The sequence below is a fragment of the Panthera uncia genome, chromosome X (genome assembly GCF_023721935.1).
Source record: "Panthera uncia isolate 11264 chromosome X, Puncia_PCG_1.0, whole genome shotgun sequence".
In the NCBI taxonomy this organism is placed as follows: domain Eukaryota; kingdom Metazoa; phylum Chordata; class Mammalia; order Carnivora; family Felidae; genus Panthera; species Panthera uncia.
This window is the reverse complement of record NC_064817.1, coordinates 117,686,471-117,707,981: the sequence shown is the minus strand read 5'-3', so window position 1 is coordinate 117,707,981 and position 21,511 is coordinate 117,686,471. Positions and strand designations below refer to the sequence as shown.

Genomic DNA, 21,511 nt, shown 5'->3' with positions numbered 1-21,511 from the left:
CCCACATATAAGCGAACTGCATAGTTCAAGTTCAAACCCGTGTTGTTCAAGGGTCAACTGTAATTGAATTCTCTTTTTTTGTTAATATCACAGCATTTCAATTTTGACTCTTAAAGTTTTTGCTCTTAGTGGGTTTCCAGTATAGTCAAAGCAGACTTTTTGTATTTGCAGTCAGCCAATTACAGGGGTGTTTATGTCATGACAAAGCTTAAAAGATGAGTTGAAAAGCAGTTTGGACAAGGCTATGTGTTCATCAGGACACTGCGGTGAGGCATATACAGGATGCCTTTGTTAGTATGACTTTTGGAAGACTGGCAAACTAAGGAGTAATATTTAAACTATTTTATTCTATTTTTGTTGTTTTTCTTTTACATTTACTGTTTGCTTCTTTAAAAAAAAACCACTTTATTAAGGTCTGATTGACATACAAAAGGCTGTAGACATTTAATGTAAAAAGCCTGATGAGTTTGGAGACAAGTATACACTGGTAAAACCATCACCATAATCTATGCTATAAACATATCCATTACCTCCAAAAGTTTTCCCACTACCCTCTTTATTTAGTATTTTTTATGATATGAACGCTTAACATGAGATTTACCCTCTTAGCAAATTTTTAAGTATGCAGAACAGTGTTGTTAACTATAGGCCCTAGGCTGTACAACAGATCTTCGGGACTTACTCATCTTGCAGATCTGAAACTTTATACTCTTTGACTAATAACTCCCTGTTTCCCCTCACCCCAGCCCCTGGCAACCACCATCTAGCCTTTGCTTCTATGAGTTTCACTATTTTAGATTCCTTATTATAAGTGGTATCATATAGTATTTGTCCTTTTGTGTCTGGTTTATTTCACTTAGCATCCTATCTGCCAGGTTCATTCATGTGGCTACAAATGGCAGGATTTTCTTCTTTTTAAGGGCTGAATTATATTTCACTGTATGTATATATCACTGTTGTGAACTGAAGGTCTGTGTCCCCCACCCCCCAAAAATTCATACTTTGAAACCTTAACCCCTAATGTGATGCTATTAGGGGGTGAAGCCTTTGGGAGCTAATCAGGTCATGAGGGCTCTGAATTGGGTCTGTGCCCTTATAAACGGGACCCCAAGAGAGTTATTTTGCTCTCTGTCTGACATGTGAGGATAGAAGTTGTTGGCTATCTGAGACCTGGAAGAGGGCCCTCACCAGAATCCAACCATGTTGGCATCCTGATCTCAGACTTTTGGCCTCCAGAAATGTGAGAAAGAAATTATTGTTTAAGCCCCCCAGTTTATGGTACTTTGTCAGAGTATCCCCAGCTGATGACGACAATCACATTTTCTTTATCCATTCATCTGATGATGGACATTTAGGTTGTTTCCATACCTTGCCTATTGAGAATAATGCTGCAGTGAACATGGGGGCACAGAGATCTCTTTGAGATCCTGATTTCAATCCCTTTGGGTATATACCTAGAGGTGGGATGGATGGATCATATGATAGTTCTATTTAATTTATTGAGGAGCTTCCATACTGTTCTCCATAGTGAACATAGTGGCTGTACCAACTTACGTTCCCACCAACAGTATACAATGATTCCCTTTTCTCCACATCCTTGAAACCACTTTCTGTCTTTTGTTTTTTTAATAATAGCCATCCTAACGGGTCTGAAGTGATATATCTCATTGTGGTTTTTAAAAAATGCTATTTATTGGGGCGCCTGGGTGGCTCAGTTGGCTAGGCATCCGACTTCGGTTCAGGTCATGATCTCACGGTTTGTGAGTTCGAGCCCCGCGTCAAGCTCTGTGCTGTCAGTTCAGAGCCTGGAGCTTGCTTCGGATTCTGTGTCTCCCTGTCTCTCTGCCCCTCCCCCACTCCTGCTCTGTCTCTCTGTCTCTCTCTCTCAAAAAATGAATAAATGTTAAAAAATATAAATAAAAATGTTTATTTATTTTTTAGAGAGAGGGCGGGGAGGGACAGAGAGAGAGGGGAACAAAGAATCCAACGTGAGCTCTGTGCTGAGAGCAGACTGCCTGATACGGGGCTCGAACTCAAAAACTGCAAGATCACCACTGGAGCTGAAGTCAGAAGGAAGCTTAACCAACTGAGCCACCCAGGTGACTGTTATTGTGATTTTGTTTTGTGTTTCTCTGATGATTACTGACATTGAGCACATTTTCATATACCTGTTGATCATGCGTACATATTCTTTGGAGAAATGTCTATTTAAGTCCTTTGCCCAGTTTTTAATTATTTGCTTTTTTTGCTATTAAGTTTCAAGGGTTCCTTATATATTTTGGGTATTAGCTCCTTATCAAATATAGAGATTACAAATATTTTCTCCCATTCTGTAGGTTGAAAATGTCTTTTAATTTTGTTGATTGTTTCCTTTGTGTGCAGAAGCTTTTTAGTTTGATGCAGTCTCACTTGTTTATTTTTGTTTTTGTTGCCAGTGCTTTTGGTGTCCTATCCAAGAAGTCAGTGCTGAACCCAAGGTCTTGGAAGCTTTTTCCCTATGTTTTCTTCTAGGAGATTTATAGACTCAGGCCTTACGTTTAAGTGTTTAAACCATTTTGACTTACCTCTGTGTAGGGTGTGAGATAAGGGTCTAATTTCACTGTTTTGCACATGGATATCCAGTTTTCCCAACACCATTGATTGAAGATGGTGTCCTTTCCCCATTGTGTACTCTTGGCACCCTGTGGAAGGTCAGTTGACTGTATATGCGTGGGTTTTTTTCTGGGCTCTCAATTCTGTTCCACTGGTTTCTGTGTCTGTTTTTATGCCAGTATCATATTGTTTTGATTACTGTAGCTTGTAATATATTATGAAATCCAAAAGTGTGATACCTCCAGCTTTGTTCTTGCTCAAAATTGTTTTGGCTATGTGGAGTCTTTTGTAGTTCCATACAAATTTTAAGATTGTTTTTTCTATTTCTGTAAAAAATGCCATTGGGATCTTGATAGGGATTACACTGAATCTGTAGATTGCTTTGGGTAGTGTGGCCATTGAAACAATATTAATTCTTCCAGTCAATGAACACGAGATGTCTTTCCATTTATGGGTGTCTGTTTTAGCTTTTGTTATCAGTGTCTTATAGTTTTTAGCGTACAAGTCTTTTACCTCCTTGGTGAAGTGTATTGCGAAGTGTTTTATTCTTTTTTGATTATAAAAGGAATTCATGTTCATTGCTGACATTTGGGAAAATATGGCAAAAGTGGTAACAAGGAAAGATCACTAATCATTGCTAAGGGTCCTATGAAAAGAAGAATCACTTTAGCATTTTAGAAAACAACTTTTAGCTCTTTTGCTATGCTCTGCAAACCATGCTCACACTCCTAAAAAATCAGCCCTCTTGATGCGCTGTAGTAGTCACTTGTAATATTTCTTCAAGGCACTTACTGAAATCTGTAGATATATATTTATTTGCACATTTACATGTTGGCTAAAACTGCTGCACGAGAATGTAAATGCCGGGAGGACAGGTCTGTGCCCTTGCTCACCATTGTGTCCCCAGAGCCTGCTAGACTTCCTGCCACATAATCGGTGCCTGATAAATATTTATTGAATAAATGGATTATACATATACACATATATGATTTCAAATCATATAATTGAATTTTCTTCGATTAAAACATCACAGCATTTCAATTTCCACTGTGTTTTCAAAGTTCTTGCTTTCAGAAGTTTCCCAGTGTATTCAAGACAGACTTTCTTATTACATTTGAAATAAGCGAAATGGTGGAGATGTTTATATATTGTGAACATATATGTTTAAATTGAGATTATATTTGGGGCACCTGGGTGGCTCAGTCGGTTAAGTGTCCGATTTCAGCTCAGACCATGATCTCACGGTTTGTGGGTCCCACCCCACGTCGGGCTCTGTGCTGACAGCTCAGAGCCTGGAGCCTGCTTCGGACTCTGTGTCTCTCTCTCTCTCTGTTTCTGCCCCCACTCACATTCTGTCTGTCTGTCTGTCTCTCTCAAAAATAAATCAAGCTTAAAAAAATGTAAAAAAATAAATTGAGATTATATTTTAGTACTATTTTGTACCCTGTTTTGTATTACTTTACCCTATATCGTATGTTACTTAACAATATGTTATATTTCATAAGTATTTTTCTTACAATCCCCACAGTTTTGTCAGATGATTTTTGATGGCTGCATGGTAGTTTTCCTTATAGATAAACAGGCCAAGGTTTCCTTACTGTGTCCTTGGTGTTGCCTATTTATACTGTTTTCAGCATCTTTCTCCTGTAAGTACCACTGTATGTTACGCATACTTTCTTGGAGACAGTTCCGGTATGTCCACTGAATGATTGGAAGTTCTAGGTCAAAGCGAATGGATTTCTTTTAAGGTTCTTGTTATGTCACCACAGTGCACTTCAGAGAAATTGCACGAATTTACATCGTCATCCACAATACATTACGGGAGTGCACTTAACTCTGCATGCTCACAAACCTCACATAATTCTCTTTACTTTTGTCAATTTTGTAGATAAAAATATTGTAGACAATATTGTTTGGTTTGCATTTCTTTGTTTACTAGTAAAGGCATACATTCTTTCTCTCCTTTCCTTCCCTCTGTTCTTTCCTCCATCCTTCTCTCCCTTTCTCTCTCTGCTCTCCTCCCTCCCTCTCCCTCTCTCTTGCTCTCTGTCTCTCCCTGTCTTTCTTTTGTCATTTCCGTCTGTGTCTCTTGCCAATTTGTTTCTTCTGTTGGGGTCCTTTTTCCTGTATATTTGTAAGAGCTCTTAACCTATTAAGGGTATTGACCCTGTCACATATATTAAATCTCCTAAATCTGGCTTTTCTCTTTTGTTTTTCCTTATGCTCATGTTGAAATAAATAAATTTAAAACTTTTGTGTAGGCAAAACTAGGAGTCTTTTTCTTTACAGCTTTTACCTACTTATGCTTAAAGAACTATTCCTTCCCCTGAGATTAAGCATTCACCTAAATAGTGCCCAGCTTATTTTACCCCAGTGGTTAAGCATTTCACATTTAACTATTTAATTCACAGTTATGGGGTATTTATAATGGTGTGGAGGAAGAAAAATAATTTTCCCTCTGCCCTTCTAGGTTCTTGGCTGAGAGCCCCCTGTAATAAAAGACAGATTCACAGGAGAAAATAAGCACTTTTAATTACATGCATGCACATATGGGAGTCCCACAAAGATATGCGACTCAAAAAGTGGCCAGACTATTGAGGTAAATATACCATCCTGAGTTACGGAAAGGGATAGGGGCCTAGGGTTTCGAAAGTGTGGGGCAGAGACAACTCAAAGGAAGGTGAGAAGTGAAAATGTTTCCTAAAGAAAATTTGCCCTGCCATGCAGATAAGTCTCTAAGATGAAAAAGGGATCTCTGGTAATAGCTCTCTTCTTGGTACAGGCCGCCTTTCTAATGTAAATTTCCTTTACAAAAGGGTCCCTTCTACTGTTTTCAGAGCTCCTCCTGTGTCTGCAGTTTCTCAAAATAATTAGCTCAAAATAATCCTTATGCCAAAGTGGCGTATTTGGGGGTGGCATATTCTGCTCGCTTAAGAACGTATCGTACAAGATACTGATTCGTTTTTTTCCTCATTTTTAACCAATTCTACCAACTCTGTCCAAGCTCCTCACTCACTTGGAGTTCAAATCCCTCTTACTAAAGTGGAAGTTTCTTCCTAGCATTCTAGACGTTTTATTGTGAATGGGATATTCTTTTAACATTGTATGTTCTAACTTGTTATTGCTGGCATACAGAATTACTATAAGTCCTGTACATTTATTTTATAACCACCTAACTGAATTATCCTCGTAGTTCTTCGAGTTCATTCACTTGCATTCCTAAGTAGAAGTAGAATGTGATATATCTCCATTTAATATAGTGTGAGCATTTCCTCATTGGCACCCTATTACTTTAAGAAAACCCTAAGGTTAATGTTTGCATAAAATTCTGCTGTATGAGATACACTAGAGTTAAAACATTTTTTGGTTCTTTAAGTTTATTTCTTAATTTAACTCTCGATTTTGAAATGATTCCAGATTTGCAAAAATTTGCAAAATAGCACAAAGAATTCTCATGTACCTTTCATCCAGCTTCCTTAAATGTTAACATCTTACATAATCACGGTACAAGTATCAAAGCCAGAGAAATAACATGATGCAATATTATAAACCAATCTGTAGACCTTATGCAGAATTTATCAATTGTTCCACTAATACCTTTTTTTTTTTTTTTTTTTTTTTTTTTTGGCTCCAGGATCAAATCAAATGTCTCCTTTGTCTTTTATGATTTGGGACAGTTCCTTAGTCTTTATTGTTACTGATTCTGAAACTTTTGAACAGAACTGGCCAATTATTTTGTAGAATGTTGCTCCATTTTGTTGTCTGAGGTTTCCTCGTTAAATGCAGATTTTGCATTTTTGGCGAGGATACCACAGAAGTGATGCTGTGCCCTTCTTAGGGTCTCCTGTCAAGAGGTGCCTCATGTTGATGTGTCCTGATACCAGTGATGTTAATTTTGATCGTTGTTTTCCAGGTTTCTTCACTGTGGAGTTACAATTTTTCCCTCAGTAATTATAAATATCTTGTGGTAATATGTTTTCAGACTATGTAAATATCCTGTTTCTCATTATACTTTTATCCACTAATTTTAGCATCTGCTGATGATTTTTCTTGAAACAATTATTACCATGGTGTTTGCTAAATGATAATTTTCTGTGTCCATCTTTCCTGCTATATTTATGAATTGAAAGAGCTCTCCTTTCTCTCTCATTTATTTATTCAATCATGTATTTATCTCTCAGTGTGGCCTCAGGATATTTATTTTATACCTTACTCTTTTTCAGGTTCATCTTGTACATTTGCTGTGCCTGCACATTTCTCCAAGGAGAATGGTATTTAGAAATCAACATCTGGGCACTAGGTATGCTCATTGCTACTGGGGCCATTGACTCTAGGTCCTCTCAGTGCACAGAGCTGGGAAATATATGTATGTATACGCAGATACACACACATATATGCATTCAGATGCATATTGTATGGCCTGCTAAGGCAATGTCTTTATAATCACATTGTATTAAGAATAATTATTAGGGGGGTGCCTGGCTGGCTCAGTTGGTGGAGTGTGCAACTGTTGATATTGGGGTCATGAGTTTGAGCCCCATGTTGGGTATTAGAGATTACTTAAAAACTAAAATCTTAAAAATAATACTTATTAGGAACTCATGGATGTGGATTTTATTTTTTAAAAACATTTATTGATTTATTTTGGGAGAGAGAGAGAGAGAGAGAGAGAGACAGACTAAGCAAGGAAGGAAAGAGAGGGAGAGAATCCCAAGCAGGCTCCTGTCAGTGCAGAGCCCAACGTAGGGCTTGATCCCATGAACTGCAAGATCATGACCTGAGCCAAAATCAAGAGTCCCATGCTCAACCGACTGAGCCACCCAGGCGACCCTGTATGTGAATTTTAAAAGATGACTTCCTGGGACACCTGGGTGGCTCAGTTGGTTAAGTGTCTGACTTCGACTCAGGTCATGATCTCACGGTTTGTGAGTTTGAGCCCCACATCGGGCTCCGTGCTGACAGGTCAGAGCCTGGAGCCTGCTTCAAGTTCTGTGTCTCCCTCTCTCTCTGCCCCTCCCCTGCTCATTCTCTCTCTCTCTCTCTCTCTCTCTCTCAAAAATAAACATTAAAAAATTTAAAAGATGACTTCCTGACACCTATCAAGATGGTCATATAGCTTTGATTGTGATGTGATGAATACTATTCACATGTTTTTCTAATTATCAAACACCCATGTACACCTAAAGGAAAACCTGCCTAGTCACAGTAAACTAGTCTTTTAGTGTGTATTATTCTTCAGGAATTGCTTTGCTAATACTTTATTTAGAATTTATGCTTCTATATTCACAAATTAGGTTTTTAGTTCTCGGTTTTGGTACTTCATCAGGTTTGGATATCAGAGTTAAGGTCGCTGTATTAGTTTCCTGTGGCTACTGTAGCAACGTTATTATGTATTCTCTGGTGGTTCTGAAGGCCAGAAGTCTGAAAGGAAGTTGTCGGTGTGGTGGGTCCCTTCTGGTAGCTCTGAGGGAGCACCTGTTCCCCGCCTCTCTCCTGCCTTCTCGTGCTTGTCGGTAATCCTCAGTGGTTCTTGACTTGTAACTGCATCACTCCAAGCTCTGCCTCTGTCTTCATATGGCCTTCTCCTGTGTGTCTCCCCATGTCCTCTCCTCTTCTCATAAGGATGCCAGTCACTGGATTTAGGACTCGCCCTAAATCCGGAATGATTCCATCTTGAGATCCTTCACTAATTACAATTGCGAAGACTCTACTTCCAAATAAGATCACAGTCTGAGGTTCCAGGTGGAAATGAATGGGCGGGGGCACTAGCTAAGCCACTATCACGGCTCAAACTAAGTGGATCAAACTTTTACTTTATTTTATTTTATTTTTTTTACAATTTGGAACGAGTGTGAGGTCTTTACATACTACGTTTCTGCCTTTAATTCACTGACACTTAGGTACCATATTCTCGTTTTTGGTATTCCTGTATTGTTTAGGCTACTGAGCACCTCCACCATCTTTATAGTTTTTCCCTTGGCTAATTGTGTTTTCTCATATATAAATCTATAAATCACATGTAATCATATGATTCAAAAGTGTTTATATGTTAATCTATGCAGCAGGGTATGTTTGTGATATAGATAGATACGGTTATAAATATTGGCATCTGGCAATAAGCTGACATCTGGTGTGTAGTACTAACTTTTTATTAATTGATTTATGTTCACAATTGCTTTATGCATACTACATAAATACCGCTCTCATTTTTATTTAAAAAATTAACCTTACATTTGTGATGGCTTTAATAGGGATTAAAGTGCTATAATCAGCTCTCATCATATTAAAGAGCTGCTATTTTCACTGTATACCATGGAAAAGCACCTCAGTTTTCACTCCTGATATCATCCCCAGAGGGGCCATTCGAGCTTGTAAGGATGAGGTGAATTTCAACAGGCATAGACGTCTTCCGCCAGACCTAGGAAATAACCTGAAGAATGCCAAGAAGATCAAAAAGCGGGAGTTTGGCAAAGCTCTGCAAGGAGCATGTGGGGTAGAAGGGGGAAATGGGAGGGATAGTCAGTGGACCAAGGCCAACTTGAAGGGTGGCCATTCTGTGAAGGGTTTGCAGAAGGGGAGTGTAAGCCCCTACCTTCTCTTGCACAGACCACTTGAATGTTCTAAATCTTTTCTGCCTTTGGTGTGGTCTATATCCAGCCTTGTTAGCAATGCTGGTGAAGCTTCCCCCGCCCCAGAGGATTATGTCCAAGTTTATGGCCTTGAGCGCAGGAGACTAGAGGAGAGAACAAGGAAATACAGGGGACAAACCCATGACTCCTAGAGGCTCATCTAGCCAGGGAGGGTATTTAATTCAACCTACCTGAAATCCTCTTGAACACAAGAGGACCAGTCAAGGTTGAGAAACTGAGTCACATACTTTCTTGGAACATTCCTGCTCCACTTTTTAAAATACATACATGGCAGGTGCTCAATTTATGTTTGATGAGTAAATACTTCTTGACGTCTGCCACAGTACCCAGCACAAAGCTGCACACAGTAGTAACTGGCCACCATTTTCTTCAGCAACCCGCTGGTTGCTTACCTGAGTTATCTCACATAATGCTCACAATAAAAGCAGGTGACACCAACCTCAGAAGCTACTGTGTGGCTAAAGTGATATAATCCATGTAAACCACTTACCATAGTGAGTAGCTATGATAAGGTAGATTTTATAGAGGAGGAAGTAGACGCCCAGAAAGGTTAACAAACAACTTGCCCCAAGTCATACAGTTAGGAAATAATAGCGTTGGGATTCCAGCCTGACTTTATCAGGCTCAAAGCCCATGCTTTCCCCAGTGTCCTATGCTAGAGGGAGATGGGTTAGCCAGTATGGAATAAAGAGACTCTTTAAAGGCTGTCTACCCCGGGAGTACATTAAGACGCTTATTTGGCTGCACTATTTTGCTAAGTAATTTGGTACTTGCTTAAAACCAATAAAAATGATTATGGTGAAGTTTTAAAGTTTCCAGAGGAGAGATTGTTTACATCTGGCACACTGGAGCAAGCAAGGGAGAGGAAAAGAGCTGGAGGAGAAAGGAGGCAGAGACCTTCACTGTAGTGCCACGTGCCTGTTTTTCAAATTAGACATTCCAAAGTCTTCCATCGGAGCAGTTTGCTGTGTCCATCTAGGCAGTTTTCCACTGTGTGGAAAAGACACAAAAGCTTTTGTTCATCATGAAAGAATTTTCTCGTTCCCACCTACAGTAATTGCCAAGAATGAAATCTGTTACAGTCATTCCAAAGAAGAATGATTGTCTTTCTTTGCGTTAACGCCACGTAGTAGATTCAGGGCCAACTCGAGACGTTGCAAAGGCAGCAGCTTCCTGTGGGGGTCAGTGGCGCTGTGGTTTAAGAGCTTCCTTTTAGATCATTTCTCTCTGGGGAGGGTCCAGGGTGTTTTAGCCACCATAAAGAACTGTGTGCTTTTGAACAGGGCCATACACCTTCCTTGCTTTTCAGATTTGAAGTCTGAATCCCAGATAGAAGGGATTTGCTCTGTGTTGGTCACACGACCAGTTAGTGGTAGATGCGGGACTTGAACCCAGATCTCTTCACTTCTGTGGGAAAACTGAATGGAATCCGACCTCACTGAGGAATGTTGAAGGATGTTAGGGGGAGCTGGAGGAGGAACCAGTAAAGAACTGTGAAGAACAGGAGCACCTGGGTGGTTCAGTCAGTTGAGCGTCCGACTTCAGCTCAGGTCACGATCTCACGGTTCGTGGGTTCAAGCCCCGTGTCGGGCTCTGTGCTGCAGCTCGGAGCCTGGAGCCTGCTTCGGATTCTGTGTCTCCCTCTCTCTCTGTTCCTCCCCCACTTGTGCTCTGTCGCTCTCTCCCTCAAACATAAATAAACATTAAAAATTTTTTACAAAGAACTGTGAAGAACAAAATGTCAACTAAGCCTGATAATTATGAAAGAGTATGTCAGAGGCAGTGCTGTCCAGGTAACTACTAATGTACATTGAATATCTGCTGCTTCCTCAAAGTGGGATGATGTAAAACAACTGTAGCTTTAATTTCATATAAATAGAGCTGAAGATCCACTACGGCTTTGGAGCCACTTGCCCGCTCCAAAGTGTGTGCGTGCAGGGTATTTGCTCTGCTCAACAGCACAATCAGCTGGTTCTATACTTAGGGTTCTGTAGGCTCCTTTGGGTCTCAACTTTTGTTTTCCCTTTTCCTCCAACACGTCCAGGCTAGCTCATTGCACTGTGGATGGCCTTCTCACTAATCGCCTGTTTTCTGTTAAGTAGCCAAGAGATTTTTCAGGTAATGAGGCAGGGGTCCTTTTGAAACAAAACATAACCAAACACATCTTGCCCCAGTTTCCCAGCCTCTAGTGTCCCCTTGGTCATGTCATCTGTGAATTGGGAATAATATTACTGTTTTTTTTTGGGGGGGTGCCTACCATCCCTTGATGGATACTGGGGAGTCCTCACTCACTCAAGAATTTCTGGATGTTGGGACAAGTGACACATAGGCACCAACGTGTGTTGTGATAGGCTGAAAAAAATGTCTCCTCGAGACTTTGGGCCCTAATCCCTGGAAACTGTGTTGCCTTATTGGAAGAAAAGGTCTTTGGAGATGTGATGAAGTGAAGGATCTTGAGGTGAGGACATTATCCTGGATTATCTGGGTGGGCTCTAAACACAGTCACATGTATCCTTATAAGAGGGAGACAAAGGTGGTGCACACAGAGGAAGAAGGTGATGTGAGATACGAAGACGGAGCAGACAGAAACGTGAAGGCTCTAGTTTTGAGGATTGGAGCGATGGGGCCAGCAGCCAAAGAATGCCGGCAACCGCTAGAGACCGAAAGAGGCTAAGAACAGATTCCTCCCCAGAGGCTTCAGAGGCAGTGCGGCCCTGCTGACACCTTAATTTCAGACAAGTGACACCGATTCCAGACTCCGAAACTGTGAGAGCATAAATTTCTATTGTTTACGCCCCTGGATTCCTGGAAGTTTGTTACAGCAGCCGTAGGAAACTAAAACAGTTAGTTACTCACAAAGGAACCCGTAGCAGGAGTCCCAAGGAGAAGGGCTCAGGTTCCTGTTAGGGGGGAATGGCAGCTTCGGGTGCTTGTTGTCATGGGGAGTGGAGCTGGGGTGTGACTTTGTGCGTGGATGCAGGGCCTTTCACGGTTTGAAATCTCTGCTGGGGGACAGAGCACCTGACTCACTCAGATATGGGGCAAAAGGGAAGGGAGGGATGGGGCTTGAAAGCTCTCAGCTGCCAAAAATCAAAATGTAGTTGGATGCTTCATTTCCCACAATCAAACAATTGTGTGTCAAGTTAAAACAGTAAAGTTTTGAGAACAGGGCTTGGAGAGCAGGGCTCAGCACAAATTGATTGCTAATAAATATTACCCATTATCATGTTTACCATTTGAAATTTTTTTAATGTTTATTTTTGAGAGAGAGAGAGAGAGAGAGAGAGAGAGCGCATGAGCGGGAGAGAGGCAGAGAGAGGGAGACACAGAATCTGAAGCAGGTTCCAGGCTCTGAGCTGTCAGCACAGAGCCCCATGCGGGGCTCAAACTGACGAACTGTGAGATGGTGACCTGAGCCGAAGTCGGACACTCAACCGACTGAGCCACCCAGGCGCCTCTCATGTTTACCATTTTAAAAAAATCACTTCTTTTTTTCCGTTTCCCAAGCCGGAATTGGAGTACTCACGAGTCTGGTTCTGAAACTCTGCGTGCCTGTGCTACACTTCCTCTCCAGGGTGATCTCATCAATCCCTGTGCCTTTCAGCGTTACCCAAATTGACCTCTGCCTCGGACCTGTCCCCACGCTCCACACTGCAAGATCCAATTCCCTGCTCCCTGTCTCTCCACGGACCTCTGACAGGCATCTCAGTGTCCACAGGTCTCCTAAACCGACCCCATGGTCTTTCCCTGCAAAGCCCCTGCCCTGTTCTCTCCACCTGATGCAATCATGCTGCCATCCTTCCTGTGTTCCAGTCAGGAACCCAGAAGTTACCCATGGTGCCCTACAACCACGCCAATCATCAGCAAGCTCAGCCGATTCCATCTCCTCTCCGTCCCCACCGACTACTTCATTTCAGCCCCTTCAAGTGCACTGGGCCTGGAAACTCCATCCAGAGCCCCCAGGGAGACCTCCACACCAACTCTGAATCTCTAGTTCAGTGGTCTTGGCTGTATTTTAGAATCACCTAAATTATTCGTCCATGCCCCAGACAAAGGTGGTCAGAGTCTCTAAGGTGGGGCTCAGCCATCAGAAAATTTTAAATCTTAGGTGATTCCAAAATGCAGCCAAGGAGGAGGACCGCTGTGTTGGACTTGAGGTGAGAAGCTTTGTCTTTTCCTTCTTTCTTTCTTTCTTTTTTTAATTTAGAAAGTGCTTTATTTTATTTTTATTTTTTAAAATTGTGGTTAAAAAACAGAAAACATCAAATGTGCCATCAATAATTTTTTAGTGTATAGTTCAGTAGTATGTTAAATGTTTTCATCTTGCAAATTGAAACTCTATACCCATCGAACTGCAATTCCCCATTCTACCCTCCCCACATCCCCTGACAACCACCATTCTACTTTCTGTCTCTGATTTTGACTACTCTAAGTAGAAAATCACACAGTAGAAGTAGAATCACACAGTATTTATCTTTTTGTGACTGGCTTATTTCACTTAGCATAATGTCCTCAGGGTTTCATGTTGTAGCCTGGTTCAGAATTTCTTCCTTTTTGAAAAAAATGTTTTATGTTTATTTTTGAGAGAGACAGAGCACGAGTGGGGGAGTCGCAGAGAGAGAGGGAGACACAGAATCTGAAGCAGGCTCCAGTCTCTGAGCTGTCAGCACAGAGCCCAACGTGGGGCTCAAACCCACGGACCACGAGATCATGACCTGAGCCGAAGTCGGACACTTAACGAACTGAGCCACCCAGGCGCCCCTGGACGTATTTTCAACAGTCATACTATGGCCAGTGGCTATTGATGAGTCTAATCCAGCATACCGATGAGTCAAATGCAGATAATTCTCTATCTCTTCCATTCCTGAGTCGTTGTATCCACTTACCTCTCATTAGAAGTCACAGTCAAATTAGCTTTTGCAAGAAAATAGTCTTGTGAATATGAACAACTGGCAGTTTTAATACTTAAGCAGGGCATGCAAGCATTACACTTCAAAGAAGTTTTTATTAATGCATATTTTCTCTTCTCTTGCATCTCACGAAAATAGAATAAAGAAACAAATGTTCCTCATGCACCTCCTTGTTATCATGCACTAAGCCATATTCGAGGGGTGCCTGGGTGGCTCAGTCGGTTAAGCGCCCGACTTCGGCTCTGGTCATGATCTCACGGTTTGTGAGTTTGAGCCTCCAGGCCGGGCTCTGTACTGACAGCTCGTGAAGCCTGGAGCCTGCTTCGGATTCTGTCTCCCTCTCTGTCTGCCCTTCCCCCGCTTGCACTCTCTCTCTGTCTCTCAAAAATAAATAAATAAACGTTTAAGAATTTCCTTCCTTTGTAATGCTGACTAATATTCCATTGTAGGTATACTGACTGCCAACCAGTTGTTCAAAGTAGTTGTAACACTTTACACTCCTCCAGCGGAATATGAGAGTTACGGTTGCCGTGGAGATATTCTCAAGGAGGTTAAGGTCAGTGAGTTCTCTGCAGTAAGTATAAAATGTTCTGTTTAGATCTATTTATTTTTTGTAAGTTTGTTTTCAGTTTCTTTATTTATTTTGAGAGAGAGAATCCCAAGCTCAGAGCTCAAGCCCATGAATGGTGAGCTCACGACCTGACCTGAAACCAAGAGTTGGATGCTTAACCAACTGAGCCACCCAGGCGCCCCTGTTCTGTTAGATCTAATGAGTGAGTATATTCTGGATGATCTTGGGGACTCCACATAAGTGAACTGTGATACATGCCTTCCTTGTCTGTTTCAGCACTGCTTTTGGTGATTGTGATGAACAGAGATGGCAGCGTTTCTTAAACTTCAGACCAGGGGGCATATTCTCAGGAGTCCACAAATATATTCTTGGGGTCTTCATATTTTCACGTCTGAAAAATCACCATTTATTTAATTTAACCCTTACAATCACCATATAAGGTAGATCGTACTGTTAAGCATGTTTTACAGAAGAGGAAACTGAGAGAAAGGGAGAAATGATTCACCTAAGGCCACACAGCTTGTAGGTGGTAGAGTCAAGACTCAGAACCAGGTCTGATTGCAAAGTACTTTTTGATTATAAAGCACTAACTAATAAACTACCTTTATGAGGACGGTTCTTGTTCATTGTTTTTTTTTTAACAGCTTTATTGAGATATGATTCACCTACCATACAATCCACCTGTTTATAACGTACCATTCATTGTCTTAATACATGCACAGAGTTCTGCAGTCTTCATCTAAATCAATTTTAGAATATTTTCATGATGACCAAAAGAAGCTCTGCACGCCATAATCATCACCTTCCAATCTCCCTATTCCCTGAGTAGCCTTATGCCACCACTAGTGCCTTTTGTGTTTATAGCTTTGCCCATTGTAGACATTTCATGTAAATGGAATCATAATATGTAGTCCTTTGCAACTGGTTTCTTTCACTTAGCATGATGTTTTCAAGGCTCCCGCATGGTGTAGCATGGATTTGAATTCCATTTATTTTATGGCCAAAGAATATCCCACATTTTATGTATCCATTCACCAGTTGGTGGACATTTGAGTTGTTTCCACCTTTTGGCTATTGGGAATAATGCTGCCAGGAACATTCGTGTATGAGTTTTTGTGTGGATGTAGTTTTCATTTCTCGTGGGTATGGACCTAGGAGCGGAGTTCCCATGAGAAATGAAAACCGTATATGCACAAAACTTGTTCATGAATGTTCGTAGCAACGATACGCACATGGTCATGTGGTAACTCTATGTTTAGCTTTTTGGGGAACTGCACATTTTTTTTCAAACTGCTGCACCATTTTACGTTCCCATAAGCAGGGTATGAGGGTTCCAATGTTTTACAATCTCATCAATACATGTTATTAGCTTACTTTTTACTTATCTATATCCTGGTGGGTGTGAAGTGGTATCTCATTTTGGTTTTGATTTGCATTTTTTTGGTGGCTAATAATGTTGAGTACCATTTTATATGCTTATTGACCACTGGTGTATCTTCTTTGGAGAAGCGTCTTACAGGTCTTTTGCCCACATTTATTTATTTATTTATTTATTTATTTATTCATTTATTATTTTTGTTATTTTATTTTATTTTTTTATCACTTTATTTAATTTATTTTTTTAGTTTACATCCAAGTTAGTTAGCATATAGTGCATCAATGATTTCAGGAGTAGATTTCTTTTTTTTCTTTAAAAATTTTTTTAATGTTTATTTATTTTTGAGAGAGAGAGAGAGAGAGAGAGACAGAGTGTGAGCCGGGGAGGGGCAGAGAGAGAGGGAGACACAGAATCTGAAGCAGGTTCCAGGCTCTGAGCTCTGAGCTGTCAGCACAGAGCCTGACACGGGGCTTGAACCCACAAACCGTGAGATCATCACCTGAGTCGAAGTCAGACGCTTAACTGACTGAGCCACCCAGGCACCCCTTCAGGAGTAGATTTCTTAATGTCCCTTACCCATTTAGCCCATCCCCCCTCCCACAATCCCTCCAGTTACCCTCAGTTTGTTCTCCATATTTAAGAGTCTCTTATGTGTTGTCTCCCTCCCTGTTTTTATATTATTTTTGCTTCCCTTCCCTTATGTTCATCTGTTTTGTCTCTTAAAGTCCTCTTATGAGTGAAGTCATATGATATTTGTCTTTCTCTGGCTGACTAATTTTGCTTAGCATAATACCTTCTAGTTCTATCCACGTAGTTGCAAATGGCAAGATTTCATTCTTTTTGATTGCCAAGTAATACTCCATTGTATATATATGCCACTTCTTCTTTATCCATTCATCCATCAATGGACATTTGGGCTCTTTCCATACTTAGGTTATTGCTGAAAGTGCTTCCATAGACATGGGGGTGCCTGTGTCCCTTCAAAACAGTACACCTCTATCCCCTGGATAAATGCCTAGTAGTGCAATTGCTGGGTCGTAGGGTAGTTCTATTTTTAGTTTTTTGAGGAACCCCCATACTGTTTTCCAGAGTGGCTGCACCAGCTTGCATTCCCACCAACAATGCAAAAGAGATACTCTTTCTCCACATCCTCGCCAACATCTGTTGTTGCCTGAGTTGTTAATGTTAGCCATTCTGACAGGTGTGAGGTGGTATCTCGTTGTGGTTTTGGTTTGTATTTTCCTGATGAGTGATGTTGAGCATTTTTTCATGTGTCGGTTGGCCATCTGGATGTCTTCTTTGGAGAAGTGTCTATTCATGTCTTTTGCCCATTTTTTCACTGGATTATTTGTTTTTTGGGTGCTGAGTTTGATAAGTTCTTTGTAGATTTTGGATACTAACCCTTTATCTGATATGTCATTTGCAAATATCTTCCCTCATTCTGTCAGTTGCCTTTTAGTTTTGTTGATTGTTTCCTTCGCTGTGCAGAAGTTTTTATTTTGATGAGGTCCCAGTAGTTCATTTTTGCTTTTGTTTCCCTTGCCTTCAGAGACATGTTGAGTAAGAAGTTCCTGCGGCCAAGATCAAAGAGGTTTTTGCCTGCTTTCTCGAGGATTTTGATGGCTTCCTGTCTTATGTTTAGGTCTTTCATCCATTTTGAGTTTATTTTTGTGTATGGTGTAAGAAAGTGGTCTAGGTTCATTCTTCTGCATGTCGCTGTCCAGTTTTCCCAGCACCACTTGCTAAAGAGACTGTCTTTATTCCATTGGATATTCTTTCCTGCTTTGTTAAAGATTAGTTGGCCATACATTTGTGGGTCCATTTCTGGGTTCTCCATCCTGTTCCATTGATCTGAGTGTCTGTTCTTGTGCCAGTACCATAGTGTCTTGATGATCACAGCTTTGTAGTATAGCTTGACATCTGGGATTGTGATACCTCCTGTTTGGTTTTCTTTTTCAAGATTGCTTTTGTGTTTGGGGTATTTTCTGGTTCCATACAAATTTTAGGATTGTTTGTTCTAGCTCTGTGAAGAATGCTAGTGTTATTTTGATAGGGATTGCATTGAATACGTAGATTGCTTTGTGTAGTATTGACATTTTAACAATATTTGTTCTTCCAATCCATGAGCATGGAATGTTTTTCCATTTTTTTGTGCCTTCTTTAATTTCTTTCATAAGCTTTCTATAGTTTTCAGTGTATAGATTTTTCACCTCTTTGGTTAGATTTATTCCTAGGTATTTTATGGTTTTTGGTGCTATTGTAAATGGGATCGATTCCTTGATTTCTCTTTTGGTTGCTTCATTGTTGGTGTATAGGAATGCAACTGATTTCTGTACATTGATTTTATATCCTGCCACCTTGCTGAATTCATGGATCAGTTCTAGCAGTTTTTTGGTGGAATCTTTTGGGTTTTCCATATAGAGTATCATGTCATCTGTGAGGAGTGAAAGTTTGACCTCCTCCTTCTTTTTCCCACTTTTAAATTGGGTTGTCTTTTTATTATTGAGTTGAAAGAGTTCTTTATATTACCTGGATAAATTTTGGTTATGGATATATGACGTATAAAGTTTTTTCTCCTGTTGTGTGCATTCATTTCTGTCTCTTCACTTTCTTCATGAGGTCTGTTGAATCACAGGGTGTTTTGTTTTCTTGTTTGTTTAATTTTTTAATGTTTATTTATTTTTGAGAGAGAAAGAGAGAGGCAGTGCAAGTGGGGGAGGGGAAGAGAGAGAGGGAGACACAGAATCTGAAGCAGGCTTCAGGCTCTGAGCTGTCAACACAGAGCCTGACACAGGGCTCTCGAACCCATGAACCATGAGATCATGACCTGAGCCAAAGTTGGACACTTAACCAACTGAACCACCCAGGCACCCCTGAATCACAGGGTTTTAATTTTGATGTCAATTTATCAAATTTTCCTTCTACTGTTTTGGCTTTTGTTGTCATACCTAAGAAACTATAGCCTATTCAAGTGTCATGAAGATTTTTGCCTGTGTTTCTTCTAAGAGTTTAACAGTTTTAGCTCTTATGTTTAGGTCTATGATCCATTTGGAGTATATGATGTGAGGTAGGGGTCCAAATTCATTCTTTTGTGTGTGGATATCCAGTTGTCAAAACACCATCTGTTGAAATAACTATTGTTTCCCATTGAATGTTCTTGACACTGTTCTCAATAACAAATATCTCTAGATATATGGGCTTATTTTTGGACTCTCACTTCTACTGGATTGATCTGTGGGTGTATCCTTATGCCAGTACCACACCGTTTTGACTGCTGGCAAAGGCAGCAATTTCAGACTATAGAACAGAAAACTGAGGAGCTTGACAAAGACACTGGGAAAAGTTTCCTGGTAATAGCCAAGATGTGAATGGTCTTCAAGGTGCATAAAAGACAACTGTTGAAAAGAAACGGGGTGATTAGCATCTCCATAGACAAACATAGTCACATTATCTTGGAAGAATTTTAGGTAAGACATCCAAAATATTAGGCAACAGTGAAATATAGGCAAGAACAGAATGAAACAAAGAATGAGAGTGGCTAAAGGGCAGGGCTTGGAGGAAACACCCTCTGCCTGCCATGTGTGCAGATGATGAGAAAGAATGGTGGGTCAGTTCAGGAAAGCTCTTGAAAGGGTTGTTGAGAAAATTCCCACTCTCTCCAACCAGACCTTCTTGGTTTACCCAGCACTCCCACCCCCAGGGAGGAGCCAGAAGTGATTCTTTGTGATGTCTAAGCTCACACCCACCCACCCAGCATATCCCCTACTGGCTGGGGCAAGTGCCTAACTGAACAAACAAAGCCAAAGGGTGTGACTCCTCATTGTACCACTAAGGGGTATTTTACAGTCTGGTCAGGAGCTCTGGAGAAGACCATTGGGAGGTTTCAACATGGCTAAAGTTACCAGGAAGCCAGAGGGAGCGAGCACAGTTATGAAACAACCAACACTAAGCACAAGACAACCCCAAACACAAAAACGAAGAAGAGAAAGAACCACTATCAACCCAGATCCACAGGGACTGGCAAGGTGAGACCATCTCACCCAATTCCCTCCTCTTCTTTCCCTTTGATTCCCCTCCCCCAAGACTCCCACCCTTTCCTTGCCTGGCACAAAACTCCACATTAACCTGTGCCCCTTCTCATGAAACCTTCCTTTCCATTCAGTCCCCACCTTCTTCCTCCAACCCATTGCCCTTCTGGAATCACCCTGTTGCCCTTCCAGGTAAACAAGATACAGAGGGGAATAAAAAGACTGCTTTGTGGAAAGTCAAGAAAAAGATCCTCTCATATTAGTACAACAATTCCAAGGAAGGTGAAGAGAGTGAAAAAAGCCAAGAAGTTTCGGCCTTTTACAAAAATTGAGTAGTAGCCTACACTCAAATCACTGAGTTCAGGCCCAGAAGACCCTGCCAAATGACAATCCTACAAGGTCTAACACCATATGGAACAGAGATAATGATGATTAAAATAAAATCGACAACCTTTGAGAAGCCTCTTATTCCAGGAGGTAGGGGTGTGTGTGTGTGTGTGTGTGAGAGAGAGAGAGAGAGAGAGAGAGAGAGAGAGAGAGGGTGCTATGATCATGAAGAAGAAGGGAAATAAGGGAAGAGAAGGGACGGGTTGTGAAAAGGGAGAAGGTGAGGTTCTGGAGAGTTGGGGGCCCACAGTGACAGGTCCACAAGTTAGCCAGACATTATGGATAAAGACTGGCTGAGAACTGAACACTGAAGCAAAATTTTCATTCTTAACATTTAACCAATAAGCAAGGAGGAAAAAGGGCTTTGTGTTTGTGTGTGTGTGTGTGTGTGTGCGTGTGTGTGTGTGTGTGTATGTGTGTGTGTGACAACATCAGTGTTTAGATTGCCAGAAACTGAATGGGGAGAGGTGTGATATATGTTGGGTGAAAGGGTCACCCCCTAATAAAACATAGACAAAGAAACCACCTTTAGGCCACCTACTTCACAGCAGTGTTTCCTTTCCCCCATACTATGCAGGAAGCAACTAAATGCCCTCAGAAGAACCTTAATTCATCCTAATAAAAATTATTGACAGCATTCCCAAGGACTGTTTAGATGGTGTTTGGATGCCACAAACCCACTATAAATTAGGTGACTTTCTAGCTAAGAAAATTTGGGATGGAGCAGTGTTCTATCAGGTTAAGGAAATCTTTCTCCAATCATCAGCTGATTGTTAAGCTAAAAGAAGAGAGACTTTAGTGGCTACACACAACAAAGAATACAGATTTACAGAATTAGTTCAGAAAAGTCACCAAACCACCAAACAACAACATATCCCAATAACTGGATATCTGCATGCAAAGAAGTTAATCTGAAACTCCTTCACACCATATACAAAAAATAAATCAAAGATCTAAATATAAGAGCTAAAACTAATTCTTAGGAGAAAACATTT

The 21,511-nt window shown here is 40.8% G+C and overlaps 1 protein-coding gene across 1 annotated transcript; it reads left to right on the top strand.

Moving 5' to 3' along the window:
* Nucleotides 1-19,181: 19,181 nt before the first annotated feature.
* On the top strand, nt 19,182-20,583 carry LOC125932400 (uncharacterized). The gene is given in 3 exon segments (XM_049644921.1): nt 19,182-20,052; nt 20,055-20,126; nt 20,322-20,583. Coding segments are annotated over 3 exon segments (279 nt in total). The 5' UTR covers nt 19,182-19,989; the 3' UTR covers nt 20,466-20,583.
* The last annotated feature ends 928 nt before the right edge of the window (nt 20,584-21,511 follow it).